Here is a 15750-nt window from a genome sequence, read left to right as displayed (position 1 = left end):
CTCAGAGGTCTACCCCTCACCCCCATATGGTATCGCTCAAGTATCTGCACTGTCAGGTATCCCCTCAGATCTATCCCACCCACCCTCAGGTATACACTCGCTCTCTCCGTCAGGTCTCCTCCCATCACTTTCAGGTATTCCTCCAAAGCATCTTACCCTCTCAAGGGCCCCTCCCCCCCTTAAGGTATCGCTCAAGTATCTGGCACTGTCAGGTATCCCCTCAGTTATATCCCTCCCACCCTCAGGTAACCACTCGCTCTCACCAGGGCCGGACTGAGACCAGCAACCAGCCCTGGCAGGTTGCTTCTCCACCGGCCCTGGCAACAGGAGGAGCGGGGGTTGTTACCCGCAAAGCACTGCTACAGCTTTTCTTACAGAGGGCCGATTTTGCAGCGCTGCTACAAAATCGGCCCTCTGTAAGAAAAGCGGCCCCCTGCTGCCACAAAATTGGCCCCCACCCCTCCAGCCCACCGGGGAAATGCCCGGTGCCCGCAAATGCCAGTCCGGCCCTGGCTCTCACCATCAGGTCTCCTCCCATCACTTTCAGGTATTCCTCCAAAGTATCTTTCCATCTCATGAGTCTATCCCATGCACCCCTCTTTAAGGTATCGCTCAAGTACCTGCACTGTCAGGTATTCCATCAGTCTGGTCAGTTTCCACCACTTACAGGTATTCCCAAAAAGCATTGTTCTGCCCCATCTGACTATTACCCCCTTTAAGGTATCCCTCAAGTATCTGACACTGTCAGGTATTCCCTCTGTGATATCCCACTATTAGTTATCCACTCACTCTCTCCCCATCAGGTCTCATCCCACTATTTTCAGGTGTTACCCAAGAGTATAATTCCCACTTATGTGTCTAATCCCCTCCTTAAGGTATCACTCAAGTATTTGGCACTTTCAGGTATTCCCTCTGTTATATCCCACCCACCCTCAGGTGTCACTTATGTACAGGGCATAAGTCAAGGGTACACATGGGTGAACAGGGTCTAACCACTCTTTTCACAGGGTGGAAGTCGTCTATGCTGACAAGAGGTTGGACCTCAGAGAAATTTGCTGAATTTGCCCCGGTTTAATATTCCGACACAATGACACATTCAGCAGTAAGCCTGCATGGTGTCTGCTTTTGTTCCCAGCTGCCACATGCAGGCAGGAAGGGGCTTATCAGAATCCAGCTGGTCCCATAACAAAGGCCAAAGTTGAGGGGCCACCAGGCTTTACTTTGTTGGACTACCCTGGCTGGAGGTGATCTGGAGCCTCACGCCTAGATACAAATGCAATGAGGGGAAATAAAGGTACACAGCTTATCACTTCACAGGGACTTAACAGAGACATGCTTTAAACTATGTTCTGTACCGTCATATAAGAGACATGCATGTACTGTAGGAATGTCAGATGTGTTGGTTGGTCTGTCACAGTATTTACACAAAAAACAATTTAAATACTTCTATTTTGTTTTATTTCTTTTATAGAGCTATATTGCTACTCAACCCATTGCATGGTGTCAGAGTGATTTACGTCACACATACATATTATACATTGACAATATATCATATGTGTGTAAATCAATGAACAGCATGTGTTACATAAGACAGTGAGAGTTAGAAAGTGCAGGAGCTGCATGTCCTTCACAGTTCACTGTGCAATATTAGAAGGATTACAATTTATGAACTTCAAGTAACAAAAGGATCTATTTTTGTGTTAAAAGCAGTAAACCACTTACCCATTTAAATTAAATAAAAATCTGTAATCTGCATGTTACATGATGTGCTTTGCAGGAGACATTTTAAACCGCTATGCTACTTTTATTAACAAGCATTTACAATGCAATGGTCTCGGCAATATTATAGGTAGAACTATTGGTATTGCTTATTATTTTTTTAATCTTTTTTGTATTCCTAAATAAATGGCATTGTCATTTCTACTGGCATTAGCTTTTTTTGCATATGTGATACCTATTGCATTAGCAGAGAGAGAGTGAGGTAGTGAGATAGAGAGAGAGAGAGAGAGAGAGAGAGTGAGGTATTGAAATAGAGAGAGAGTGAGGTAGTGAGAGAGAGTGAGGTAGATAGAGAGTGAGGTAGTGAGATAGAGAGTGAGGTAGTGAAAGAGTGAGGTAGTGAGGGAGAGGGATGTTGTGAGGTAGTGAGATATAAGCATAGAGTGATGTTGTGATGTAGTGAGATAGAGAGAGAGGTAGTGAAAGAGTGAAAGTGAGTTAGTGAGATAGAAATAGTAAGGTAGTGAGATAGAGAGTGATTGAGGTAGAGAGTTAGAGAGAGAGAGAGAGTGAAGTTGTGAGCTAGAGAGCGAGGTAGTGAGAGAGTGCGAGACCTATTGCATTTGCACCCACACACAGAGCCACACACAAAGCCACACACTCACATATACAGAGCCACCCACACAGAGCCACCCACAGTCATTCACATAGAGCCACCCACACACAGAGCCACCCACACACACACACACAGAGCCACCCTCACACAGAGAGAGCCACCCTCACACAGATGGAGCCACCCTCACACAGATAGAGCCACCCTCACACAGACAGAGCCTCCTTCACACAGAGTCACACACATACAGAGCCACACAGAGGCAATAAAAACTAGGCACAGGAAAAACATCACAATGCAGGGGTCGTGCTTGACAATGAAAAACTATTTTGGCACAGCAGAATCCTAAGTTAGCGAAGCATGGGTGCATCGGGCCCTACTGCAAGCAAGAAGTGCCTCCATAGTGCCTGCTTTAAATTGTGATTAAAAAAGTGGGGGCCTTTAAAAGGGACGTGGTCAAAGAAGCATCACACAGAATCTTTTATAGGAGGCATAGCCTACAATTAAGTTTGCATTAATTAAATCGTTATATATCACATGATGCAGAGGTGCGTTAAAATGTGGGTAGGTTAACCTGCAGGATGGTACATTCTAGACTTTAATCACAAATAGACGTGATATATATATATAAGAACATGCAGAGTCACTTTAAAATTCTCAGCCACCAGCAAAATATATTGAAACTAAAGGTTTTCTGACACAATATATACAGGGTCACCTCGTCACTCTCTGCTATTGATCAAAATATAATGCAACGTCAACCGTTTCCGATACCAAATAGATATACAGGGTCACTTCCACATCCTTGGCTATCGAGTAAAATAGATTATAACATTATCTGAAATAGAACAGAATGCATTCTAATGCAGGTCTCTCAACCGAGCAAAACACATTGTAACTTCAGACGTATGTTGTGCAGATCTGAATGGTGTCACTTCAACGAGCTCTACTGCCGAACTGAAAATATGGGCTGTTTGTTCTCAACCCTCTCTGACACAGTGCGGTATTTATTTTATTTTGTTAAGTTATCTTGCGTGCATTTGTAGGGCGCTTACTTTAACTAGTAAGGTACACGTTGTAATTTCGACTTTGTACGATACGAAATAAAAATAGGGCTTTCCTTCAGCCACTACCATGCAAAAAACACAGGTGACCTCAACGTTCATTGAATAAATTACACTGTCATTTCATCGTTGTGCCATAGAATAAGATGCACTGTAACTTGGACCTTAATACACACACTTCACTGCTACTTAACAACACGCAGTGTGACATCACAGTTATCTCACACGGAGAGGACGCGGTGTCGCTTCCCTGCTACTGCTTACACATAGTGTGACGTCACATCGTTGGTGTGGCAAAACATAGTGCAGTTTATGTTCTACGCTGTCTTCAGGAACAAAATGAAACGTCGATTCAACACCCACTTCCAAAGAGGGTCCTTCAGCATTCGGTTGTGGTTCGAAGTACAAACTCACATCAGCACTTTTTGAATAAACGTAATAGAGATAAACGTCCAGACTACGGTACAGAACAACAACAGAGGCCGGCTCGGTGGAAGAGACAGCAGAATGGGCGTGGCATGATGGTGGACAGAAAGAGACAGCAATCACAGGAGTTTTCTACAGCCTTCTTTGCCTTTTTATTGGCCTCGTGCCAGTTTAGCCTAACCATTATCAGACGGGCTCTTATTGGCTGCCTCTCCCGTTTCTACGATGCAGACGGAATTGATTGCAGCAGCTCGGGCTTCCCGGGAGTGCCTGGCATTTCATTCTGGCACAGGCTCGGAGAGGGGCACTGCAATGCAGATCGATGGCAAATGCATTTAGAGCAATTAGTACATCTATCGGAAAGCCAACAGAGAACCGCCTGCAGCGCCTAGAAGAGATGGCTCGCACCGCCTCTTTCTCTTTCCCGATTTAGATTTCCATCCGCCTCCTCAGAAAAAGATTAACAAGCATTCCTAACAAAAGACATATTACCATCACGATCCAAAATTAAAAGAAAATGCAATGCGCAAACGTGATACTGTTAGCGGTAATGCCAAACAAGACGATCCTCACCGGCAGACGATAAAAAAAAAATGGCGGCCTCAAGCTTCCGTCTTTTTCGGAATCGGGGCGTGGTTTTGCTGTCCTGAGTGACGGACGACGTCACTGTCTAAAGAACAGCAAAACTTACGCCCCCAAATCCGAAAAAGACGGAGCCTATTCGGAGGGACGGCTCTCTCTTCCAATGGCTGGCCTCCGTTTAGGAAGCCAGCCAATGGGAGAGAGGCAAAAACTGAGGCGGGACAAATAGTCCCACTAAGTAACATTAAATCTCGGACTTATATTACCTCGACCTAAAAACTGGGACTAGACACAACACAGATCTTGTTAACATCCAGTGTTATTTTACCATTATTACTGTTATTATTATTATTATTATTCTGGGATACAGTTGGCACACAACGATCTCTGCAGCAGGTGTCTTAACCCCATAAGATATTTTAAAATACAGACTTTGCAACTAACGCTGGCTCTAGTTGCTTGAAACAGCAAGGGTTTATTGAACAATTACAGGCTTATCTGAAGAGCGCCGGCCGGCGCTGCCGTCTCTCCCGGTCTCAGGCGCGCTATGCGATGCGCGCGCATCACCTCCAAGATGGCCGCCGCACGTCACGTACTACGTGACGTGCATAGACTAGTACGCTCACTACAGAAGCCCCGATTTTCCGAAGGGGTGGAGTCACTTTTTTGGCACAACCCTGAAGCAAAATCGTATTAGTTAAATATTGTAATGCCCTGAGATGTACTCCTGATAGACCTGCTAAACACCTGTGAGGTCTTATTATGGCACTTCTTGTGATGTCACTTCTTGAGAGGTCAGAGGTTGTGATGCCACTTCCTGTGCTTCCACGTGCGATGATGGCACACGCCGGGATGTCATACACTGTGACGTCACGCGCCATGACGTCACTTATTCCCCCCCCCAGTCTCTATCGCCCCCGCCCTGGGGGCCTCTCTGTCAGGTTTCACCTCGAGGTTTTCCCACCCCCTGTCCCTCGCCTCAGGCTCCCCGCCCCCTCGGCCCCTCACACCGCACCTGTATGATGTCGAAGACCCGGTGCTGCTCGGCGTACACCCCCAGCTCCGGGGGCACGCGCAGGGGGCGGGCGCAGACGTCCATGGGGCCGGTGCCTGGGTGGGGAGGGCAGAAGCCGCCTTCAAACTTCAGCACAGGCTGCAACCGCTAACCGCCCCTAGCAACCGCCGTCTCCAAGGACTCTGCGACGTCATCAGCGTGCGCTGCGGAGGGGCGGAAAAAAGGGAGGAACGACGAGGAGGCCAGGCAGGAGGGAGCGCATGCGCAGAGCCTAGAGGTCAGGCAGCCTTCATCTCAGGGCAGGGAGGCAGCCCAGAGCCCCAGCTTAGGCCGGCCAGGGGCTCTACAGAACAAACCACGCCAGCCTCACCTCTCCAGGGCATCTCTAGCCCTGACCTCCCAACTATTTCCAAAACCCCCACTCCTGTCTACCCCTGCCTCATAGTCTATCACAGCCAGGCCCATGCCCAGTCCACCTCCAGTCCAGCCTCTCGGTGCACACCCATCCTACACTTCGGCCACACTCCTCTGCAGTCATGGTTGATACCTTCCTCGGAGAATAAACTGCCCATTTGTGAGTGTTTTTGGAATCTGGAATGAGCTGATACTCGACTAGCAGTTTGTGCACAATTGCCTGTATTCGTATTCTTAACACAGCAACTCATATGTTTGCTGAAAAATCATTACGGAACAGGGTAGCATCACAGTTTGACTGATGGGTTTTCTTTTTGTATCTGCTCATAGAAGGTTATTTTTGAAAGTGGAAAAATATCGGCTTGTAATGATTTTCCTTACTGCTTTTTCTCTACTTGGATACTAACCCGGTGGGTGTAATACAGATCAGGTGACAACTTTATCCAGTTCAACCTGCACAGTCCACAGTGCAAGCCGGCCCTAATTCCGACTCAGCCCACTCCTGTGCAACTTCGCAGTCCCTCACGAGCCCAGCCTCGCAGTGCGGTGCAGCCTCCTAGGTCCAGCATAAGCCACCACTGCAAACTCAGTCTAATCCAGTCCCTGTACTCTCAATAAACCCTAACAGCTCTTCACCAGCCCAACCCTTCAGTGCAACCTCACAGCCCATGATGCCAATCACAGTGCACAGATGCCTTCCAGTGCAGACTTAGTTCTCTGTTACAATCTCCCGGTGCTCCCCACCTCCACTAGAGCCTCCTAGATACTCAGTGAAACCTCCTACATCTCTAAGTAAAGCCACTAACCACTATTTTCTAGCATAGCCCCCAGCTTTCAGGGTTCAACATTCAATGCTGAGTAGCTCCTCCAGTCCAGGTTTCTTTGCATTCTGGTTCTTGTAGTCCAGAAGACATGATGGTATAAAGAGGGCTACGAGTACTACAATGTAAAGACAAATATTTGGACTGGATGAACTACGCATGCGTGAAACCAGGAAAGCTGAAATCTCAGCCTCAGAACTTTCCATCCCAGACTCCTGAGTCCCTAGCACAGCCCGGGTGGAGTTTCCTGTTCCACCAAATGCAGCCTTACCCTCTCAATCCAAGCCCTGCTCAGGTCTAACTTGTTGCAACCACCACCCACCTGTCTAACCACCAAGTTCGGCCGCTGTCCTTTCTCTTCACCTCTTAGAGTTGAGCTTTGCCCTCAGGGCAGCCTCACAGTCCTACATGTAGTACTCTCTATGCCATCCAAGCCACCCAGTCAGTGCTTTGTTTGTAAATATTAATACCATAATATGTGCCAAGGGCCCATGGGTTTTAATAGGAGTCGGCGGTGTTGAATGCTGAAGTTACCAAATACCAAAGCTTTCTACTCTTGATTCCACCAAATCCCTCTTTTCTTCCATCACACACTTGTTTTATCCTCTTTGCCTTTTGCCTTGGTCACTGTTCTTCTATCTTTCTCTGCTTTCTTCTTCTTCGGACTTTCTCTCTCTTGTTCCGAGTCAAAGTCTGATTAACAAAAATAATTAATGGAACCCAAAGGTAAGTGCTGGCATTTATCACCGGTAACCAGCAGCACAAATTGAGCACACTGAACTCCTAGCCTGAATAGTCCCACAATACAGCAATCGCCTCAGCTCTGTTTATTCTTACTGGGCTTTTGTGAATACACTCTTTCGACTGACCCTCATTTGGCAGGCCCAAACCTCATCTTACCATCAATTTTAGTAATAAAGATAGGTTTCCTTGTGCAACCCTGCAAGCTCTTCACCCATGTCAGTGCTTTTTAAATGAAAGTTCACATTGACCGACTAGGACTTTCAGTGTCTGAATAGGGCCTACATGTCTAATGATATTGTGGTGCTGTAGGTAAGCTACATTTTCCAGCTCCCCTTCCACAGTTTTCCCCACTCACTTGCCATTTCAGAACCAATGCAGAGTGCTGAACACCAGGGGTGCAGCTATCACTAGAGCAGAAGGTATAGTGACACTGGAGCCAGACGTGACAGGGGTCCAGTGCACCCAAATTTTGGATGTATTTTACTGTCCCACCTATAAACGGAGGCCCATTTACTTCGCTTGCACCAAGGCAACTGTGCCACTGTTGAGGGTTACATTTTCAGGGTGTCTGTGGCACCCTCCATTAAAGAGCACTACAGTCACCTCCTGTGAGGCCTGTGTGCAATACGAGACCCCGCCAGGTGATCTCAGTAAGAGACGGGCCAGTTTGGAAGCTATGAGTACCAGTGAACCCTTCATTGCAATGCTATCTTCTACCTGTTTCTAGCCTATAAGGAACAACAGCATCTCTCTCAGAAAAATATAACATTAAAGTAACCTACTGCCCCAGCCTTCCTTAAACTCAGCTCGGATTTCCAGTACAGTAGTCACAGCCCTGCTATTAAAACAAACCTCTACAGGCACATACCTATAACTGACAAACGACCTATAACAAAAAAAGTGAAAATACAAGCCCCATAATCCAAAGAGTACTTCAGGCTTAGCTGAAAGTTACTGTTGGTGACTATGTGACTCCAGTCCACTACGTTAATCCAGCTTGATCTCGGAGTATAACACTAGTTAACGCTATTAAGAATTGGGATGTTAGTGGGGGCGTGGAAGCCCCACCCAGGCAACAAACAATCCTTGGCAGAGTGAACTGCAAAAGTCACTAATTTAACCTATGCTTGACCCTCGGGTAGCTTGCCACCAAGGCAGTCAGGCTTAAGTTGGAGGCAATGTGTAAAGTATTTATGCATCACTCAAACATTAATAAAATGAAAACACAAAACAAATCCCAAACTAATTAAAAAAGAGAGTATATTTTAATAAATAAAATGATACCAGTCAACAAAAATGCAACCAGTAGTACCAGAGATTGTCATTTCAAAGTTTTAGGTAAAAATAGGTCTAAGAAGCACAGACTACGATTATCTGGTCTCATTGGACCAGGACAAAATCACAAGTTTAGGCCGACCGTGATGTAGCCCAGGCCAGATGATGGGACCAGGTTAGCCCAGCTGGGAATTACACCTTACGTCCTCAATGCAAGGCTTAGCGTCATGCTGCGCCGGTTTCAATGAGGAGCTGCGATGCAAGATCGTGCATCGAGTTGCGGTGTGCTGCGTTGGTTTAATGAGGAGCTGTGATGCAAGATCGTGCATCGAGTTGCGGTGTGCTGCGTTGGTTAAATGAGGAGCTGCGATGCAAGATCATGCATCGAGTTGCGGTGTGCTGCATTGGTTTAATGAGGAGCTGCAATGCAAGATCGTGCATCGAGTTGCGGTGTGCTGCGTTGGTTTAATGAGGAGCTGCGATGCAAGATCATGCATCGAGTTGCGGTGTGCTGCGTTGGTTTAATGAGGAGCTGCGATGCAAGATCTTGCATCGAGTTGCGGTGTGCTGCATTGGTTTAATGAGGATCTGCGATGCAAGATTGTGCATCAAGTTGCGGTGTGCTGCGTTGGTTTTGAGGATGTAAGTCAATCAGGAGCTGAGAGGGCCGGCGATGCAAGATCCTGTGTCGAGTTGTGTCATGCTGTGTCTGTACTGATGGAACCCACACACAAAGAGGAGTACACTCTGATGCCAGTCAAAGGTCCAGGGCCAGGGGAGGCACCTCTTGGAGTTCAGGAGCTCATTACAGCAGAGACCAACAGGACTCGGGCAGGTTCAGTTGCAGGTCCAGTGAGGCAGGTCACCTTGGCCGGTGCAGGGAGGCCTCTGGAGCTTGTCATGTCCCTATACCTAAGACAATAGGTCAGCCAACTGACCCTTGGGGACACTCAGATTAGCCTGGAGCAACGGTATGGAGGTCAATCTGCCTTCTCAGAGAGCAAAGCAGCCCTCAAGCAGAAGGCCAGTCCTCTGGTAACAGCAGCGCAGTCATCCTGTGGCAGGGCAGTCTTTCTTCTGTAATGTCCACAGGTCAAGGAGTTTAGTGAAGGGTGGCTCTGGAGGTCCAATATTTATAACTGGTGCCCGCCTTTGAAGTGAGGGTGTTTCCTACACTAACCAACACCTGGGGCAAGATTTATCAGCATTTTGCGCAATGCAACACAACTCGGCCAGACAACTTGCTGCACTGCTTCAACTAGTGAGAGCTGGAATGTGCCACAATTACTAACATATGGCTCATTCCTGCACTCTCTGTGCACTGGCGCACTTGTGCCTGCCAATCACCAACACAGGCACCCTTGCGCCATGGTGCACGGGTGCCTGCATTACAGGCAGTATTGTTTTGTGCAGGAAAAGACTCCTTCTTGCACAAAAACAATCCTCAGAGGTTTTTTTTCTCTTTCTATGTGCGCTGCAGATTGCAGCACCTGTAGAGAGAGAGAATAACAAGGAGAAATAAACATATTTTGTATCTTTAGGCCTCACCTGGGAAGGCCTATCATTTTGACATATTCCTAGGTTTGCTAGTCTTAGTAAACCTGGAAATGTGCAAAAAAAACACGGGTGGATAGATAGAAACACCCTGGCTCCATCCTTGAAACGCCTTCTCAATGAAAAGTAACGCAAGGCAGCAGCGTCTAGTGCCTTGTGCTACTCTAGATTTACTAGGCCACTCAAGGTGGCTCCATGGTACATAGTAAATCTGACTTAAGGGCTTGCGTTGCATTGTGTGTCACAATTCAGACACAAACCCCTTATAAATCTGGGCCTTGGTTCTGTAAAGTTCTTCCCTTCCCCTGTCATGTCTCTAAGAAGTCACAGGGCGTCAAAAGACAGGGCAAGCCCGTCGGATTCCATTGTGTGTGGAGGAGGCAACACCATTTGAAATGTAAGTGGGGCAGGGTACAGCCCCTCCTAGTCATCCTACCAGGATGGCCCATCCTGTCTACAACTAAATTCCCTTTGTGTTACTCTCTGGAAGGAATACACAAACCCAAAAAGCAGAGCCACTCACAGTCATGTGACCCAGGACACAGGCAGAAGGCATAAATGGTTAGGACAAGAAAATACCAACTTTCTAGAGGTACGAGAAACAAAAAGTGGCATTTTTAGAATTGTGACTTAAAATTTAATTCGTCATTAAGGAGGATTTCAAATTACTATTCATTTGAGTGTAAACAGTGGATTCAAATTACTATTCATTTGAGTGTAAACAGTGGATTTCTGTCTGCTATCAATCCAAAGTTATCACTTATTAAATGTAATATGGAAACCCAGTGTTAGTCAATGGTTCTGTCCTTGGCAACTGTTGGGGAGAAATGCTGCCTGTTTTTGTGATCGCTGCTTTTCAATAGATGCATTTTGCTGACCCAGCCCTAACAGAGATGTTGGACGTTTTCTTCAACACTCCCAGCCACCTAGCTCCCACTCACCTCCTCCCAGTACAATCATACCTAGTGCCCATGAGTTCAGCATCCTTTTCCTACTGCAACAGTTCTTGACTTATTCAGCATTTGAGAATTCTAATATTTAAATGGAACAGGTGTGAAATGTCTTAGTGCCTCACTGACATACACAGAAGACGTAGCACTTTATTAGAGTGAAAATGAAAAATGTATAACATTTGAGGTGTAAAGGAAACATGGGCAGTACCACAATTATAAGGAACGTGGGCATGTGTTGTCAGCCCTTCCCCACAGATACCTTCTAACCCAAGGCAGCTGCAGTCCATGTAAGCCCCCTCATTCCTCCACAGATACTTCCAGGGTTGGCCTGCTGCCTTTCTAATGTTTGTAATTGCACTCATGATAGAACATAAAAGCAAGGTCAAAACATAGAAAATGGAGTAAAGCACAATGCAAAATTGATATCAATACAATTAGTGTGTTGTGTTATTTCGATTGTTTGAAATAGACCATAACAGCCTCATTCTAGGCCACATAAGAATTCACCACAGAAACCACCTGGGAAATACTCTTATTGAACGGAATCAGATGGGTTTTACACCCAATTAGTGGTTTTCTTCTTTGCAGTGACTGTTTGCGACTAGTTTTGTCACGTGATATTGCCCTTATTTTTTCCAGGTATTATCTGGAGGAAATAGATAAAAAAAGAAAAAAAACGGATGAGGCACAATATACACCGAACTTGTGACTTAAATTACTTATATAATTTTTTTAGTTTACACAGTGTGGTTTGGGCACTACCTCGGCTTTCCCTTGCTCTGATTAACCTTATTTTTCTTTCTCTTTGTCTTTTTACTGCTTTGCAGGTTTCCTGGATTTATTACAGGCAGCAATCATATGTGCTATGCTCTTTTTGTCCTGATGATGACCTCAAATTAAGAAGGGTCGAAACACCGTAGACATACACCGGTCGATATATGGATATTTATTATATCATGATACCTAATTGAAATATTGGACGGATTCTATTCGTGCACAATATTGATTAATTTGATCCCTTTCACCGTCTGTTGTTATTATATGTGTTCACTTTGCGCCTTTCCCTTGTTCTTCACAAGCACCATGTGTTCAATTTGCACCCTGAGCATGTCAATGGTTAATAGTTGATGCTGCTTTTACCCATTCATTCTAAAATTGTTCAAATACATGTGATTACCAATTGTGTTGACGTATTTTCTTGGTGTTGTTACAAATCAGTGATTGACATAATACACATAATGTTACTGAGGCCCTATGAGAGATTGTTGCATGATACAAATGCCAGTGTCAGGACTAACTACTACCCATCCCACTCAGAGCTGCAGGTTTGCGATGTTCAAAAACAGACAGAGTGCCGCCATGTGATGGCCTGCCATAAATAAGTGCAGATGTTTAAAAAATAAGGCCAGTGCCGAGCACCGACAAACACCAGCACAAATTAAACACTGCCTGGCTGGCATCAGAACTTCCTGAGGCACACATCAGCATTTTCAAACAGAGAAGACTACCTCGTAACTCTTTTGGTTTAAATCTGTTTTATTCAAGTTTCAACAACATATCAGACACTCACATTACAAGTTACATATAGCTTCAGTTGCCTCTGCCAGGTAAATAATGACATTGTGCATTATAACATAGTATCAGTCATGACTCTGCCATACTGAATTTATATCAGTGACTGAGACGAACAAAAGCTGAGTTTGTGTCCCATGTCAATCCCCCGTCTCTGCAGATCAGAGGCCAGTTCTCCGGCAGTGTCCAAGTCAGACATCTATGACTTAGTGGCTGTGAGTTGGTCCGTTAACTAGGGAGGTGGGTAAGAACGGATGGGGCAAATAAAAACAAACAGGTAGGGGTGTGTTTAACTGTCGCGACCCCTGGCGTGATTCTTACTGTGTGTAGCATGTTGGTTCACTTTAGTGAGATCGCCATGGGTGATGCGTGAGCGTGATGAGTTGCAATGGCCTTCGACCACACCTGCGTCAGGGTCTGCCAGTCTCCCTTAGATCACGCTCAGTGGTGTTGTTGGTGTCTGGTGTATCTGAATCGCTATTGTGTTCATTCTGTAGATCCCTTATGATCGTGTCCCAGTGTGCTGCAATGGGTATCCTGGGAAGGCCCAGTGTATCTTCCCAGTGCAGCGCAACACTTTCAGCCATGGCCCTCACTGGTAGGGAGAGCTGGGGATTTCCACCTTTTCGTGATCAGTCGTTTCATCCCAAAGTCGATAAAACGAGAGGTCACTTTCTGGCACTTACTTCTTTGGTAGACGTGCAGGATACATGCCTCCCACTCCAGAGGGATTATGTGCAACGAGACAGGTCATGTACGACCTCCCTCCAATATTCCTAAAGGCTTGGCAGCTCTACAGCATATGCAGTAGGTCTGTGTCCACCCAAAGGCAGCACGGACAGGCAGTATCTGCCCGGGCATAATACTAGTTAATTTTGGCTAGCATGGGATATGCTCTCTGTGTAATGTAGTACTGTATCATTCGAAAGCGCGCGTTCCTGGAAATGTGTATAGGGCCTTCCAGGATGGAAGCCCACTCAGCATTGGTGAAAGAGTGGCTGAGGTCTTCTTCCCAGCGCTGCCTTAGAGGGGATAATGCTATCGCTGTGTGTTGTCGAATGGAGGCAGCGAACCACCTTGTAAGATGTCTTCCCTGTCCCATGACATGCATATATTGGATCGTTAGATGCATCGGTGGCTCACTCGAAATGTCACCCCACTGGCTGGTCAGGGCTGCCAGGAGTGATCGATGCAGCAAAAATGTGCCTGGGTGCAGCCCGTCTTCCGCAATTAACAAGTCATATGGTATTAGGACTCCTTTCCTGTATAGGTCTCCCACTTTGTGTATGCCTGCCTCCCACCACTGGTGAAGCTCAGCAGCCATAGTGGCCATACGACCCCCGGGCATGCTCTGCAACGGTAGCGTGGGCGCATATGGCTTCACGCTGCGTTGAGGTATAAACACCTATGATAACAATGGTATACTCTATTCAGGGGTAAAGGCATTTGCTGATTAGCCCCTTCCGTAGGGGTGGAAAAGCACAATCAGTGCCCTACGGTGCTAGGACAGGGAAGTGCTTGCTGTAGCTTGCAATTGGTGGCCAGACCACCACTGCACCACCCCCTGCAGTTGTGCTACAAGGTAGTAATGTTCCATGTTAGATAATGCCAGCCCCCTCTGGTTTGTTGGTGGGTATAGTTTTTTAGGAGTTACCCGGCAGCAGGAGCTCCCCCAGAGAAAGGCCCCAATGGTGTTCTCCAGTGTGTGAAAGAAGGATGGTGGGACATACAGGGGGTAAGTTAGTGAAGTAATATAAGAGACGGGGTAGGACCACCATTTTAATAAGTGCCTCTCAGCCCATGACTGAAAGTGGGAGCGCACTCCAAAAGAACATCCGAGATCGGATGGATGTTGTTCCTCTATCCAGATTACCCTCCAGAAGACCTGCATGTTGGTGATATATCCATATCCCCAGATATCAGAAGGCTCACCTCACCATCCTGACCACCTTGTAACTCTTAATGAAGGACAACAAGCAGCTTCGATCTTTGAGTTCACAACTGTGAATAACTTGGCTAACCACACCAACCTGCTGTACAGGTTCAACAAATGGGTAGCGTTGTTTTGGACAAACTTCGAATGTACGTGTGTGGTTATTTTGACTCAGTGTCAACAAATTATTTTAGAATCTTCTTCTATTCCATACGGGTTTACCCTCTCCCTGCTACTCTTTAATGTCTACATGCTTCCCACGGATGTAGTACTGGGTGATTACCAGGCAATATTACAGACTAACCAGTAAGACATGTAGATACAAGTCCGCCCAGAGAAAAGCCTGAGAAGTACGCTAGCATTGCGGAGTGCCTAGACGGTGTCTGCTTTAGTATGAAGGAAAGCTGTGTTTGTCTGAACCGATCAAAGACTGGAGACCTCATGGATGGGGGGGTCATCTCAAAATTACTTCCTTTCACCTGGCTTTCTAATCTGGGCCACCACATCTCTTTCTAACAGGTTAGAAATCTGGGGATCATCTTTCGCTCAGACCTCAACTTCACCTTACAAATCAACGCAGTGGTCAAGAGACCTCACTTCTAACTCTCTTTCTTCCGTAAAAAGCCCATTCCTCCACACTATCCATCAAACGGAGCTTATACATGATCTAGTCATGGCCAAGTGCACTGATATAGCCTTATAGCCCGCTGCCGAGGGCTGTGCCGGTTGTTAAATGTCCTGAACCTCAGCCGCCGGCGAGGGCCTATAATGAGGAAGGGGGACTTTAACAACTGGTACAGCCCGAGGCAGAAGGGCAATAAGGTTATTAGAACATTCCACCCACTAAGGGCAGAATGCTCGACATTACAAAGAGAGAAACATGAAGACAAACATTGGAATGTTGGAGCTTCGGGCTTATACCAGCCATTACGTGCCCGGAGCACGCCATTTGTTCAATGGACCCCAGTCCTTCTCCTACCTGGCGGCCAAGACATGGAACTCCCTCCCCATCCACCTTCGGCTGACCCAGGACCACCTCGCCTTCAGGAGACAACTCAAGACCTG

The 15750-nt window shown here is 46.5% G+C and overlaps 1 protein-coding gene across 1 annotated transcript in view; it reads right to left on the bottom strand.

The window, feature by feature from the left end:
- AK8 (adenylate kinase 8) overlaps positions 1 to 5585 on the bottom strand; it is an 841444-nt gene extending 835859 nt beyond the window's left edge. Inside the window, exon 1 of the mRNA XM_086924758.1 lies at positions 5420 to 5585. Coding sequence (XP_086780884.1) covers positions 5420 to 5503 — 84 coding nt within the window. The 5' untranslated portion in view covers positions 5504 to 5585. The remainder of the gene's footprint in view (positions 1 to 5419) is intronic.
- Positions 5586 to 15750: the final 10165 nt, after the last annotated feature.

This window comes from Lissotriton vulgaris, chromosome 5, assembly GCF_964263255.1.
Source record: "Lissotriton vulgaris chromosome 5, aLisVul1.2, whole genome shotgun sequence".
NCBI classification, from domain to species: domain Eukaryota; kingdom Metazoa; phylum Chordata; class Amphibia; order Caudata; family Salamandridae; genus Lissotriton; species Lissotriton vulgaris.
This window is presented reverse-complemented; position numbering and strand designations above follow the sequence as displayed.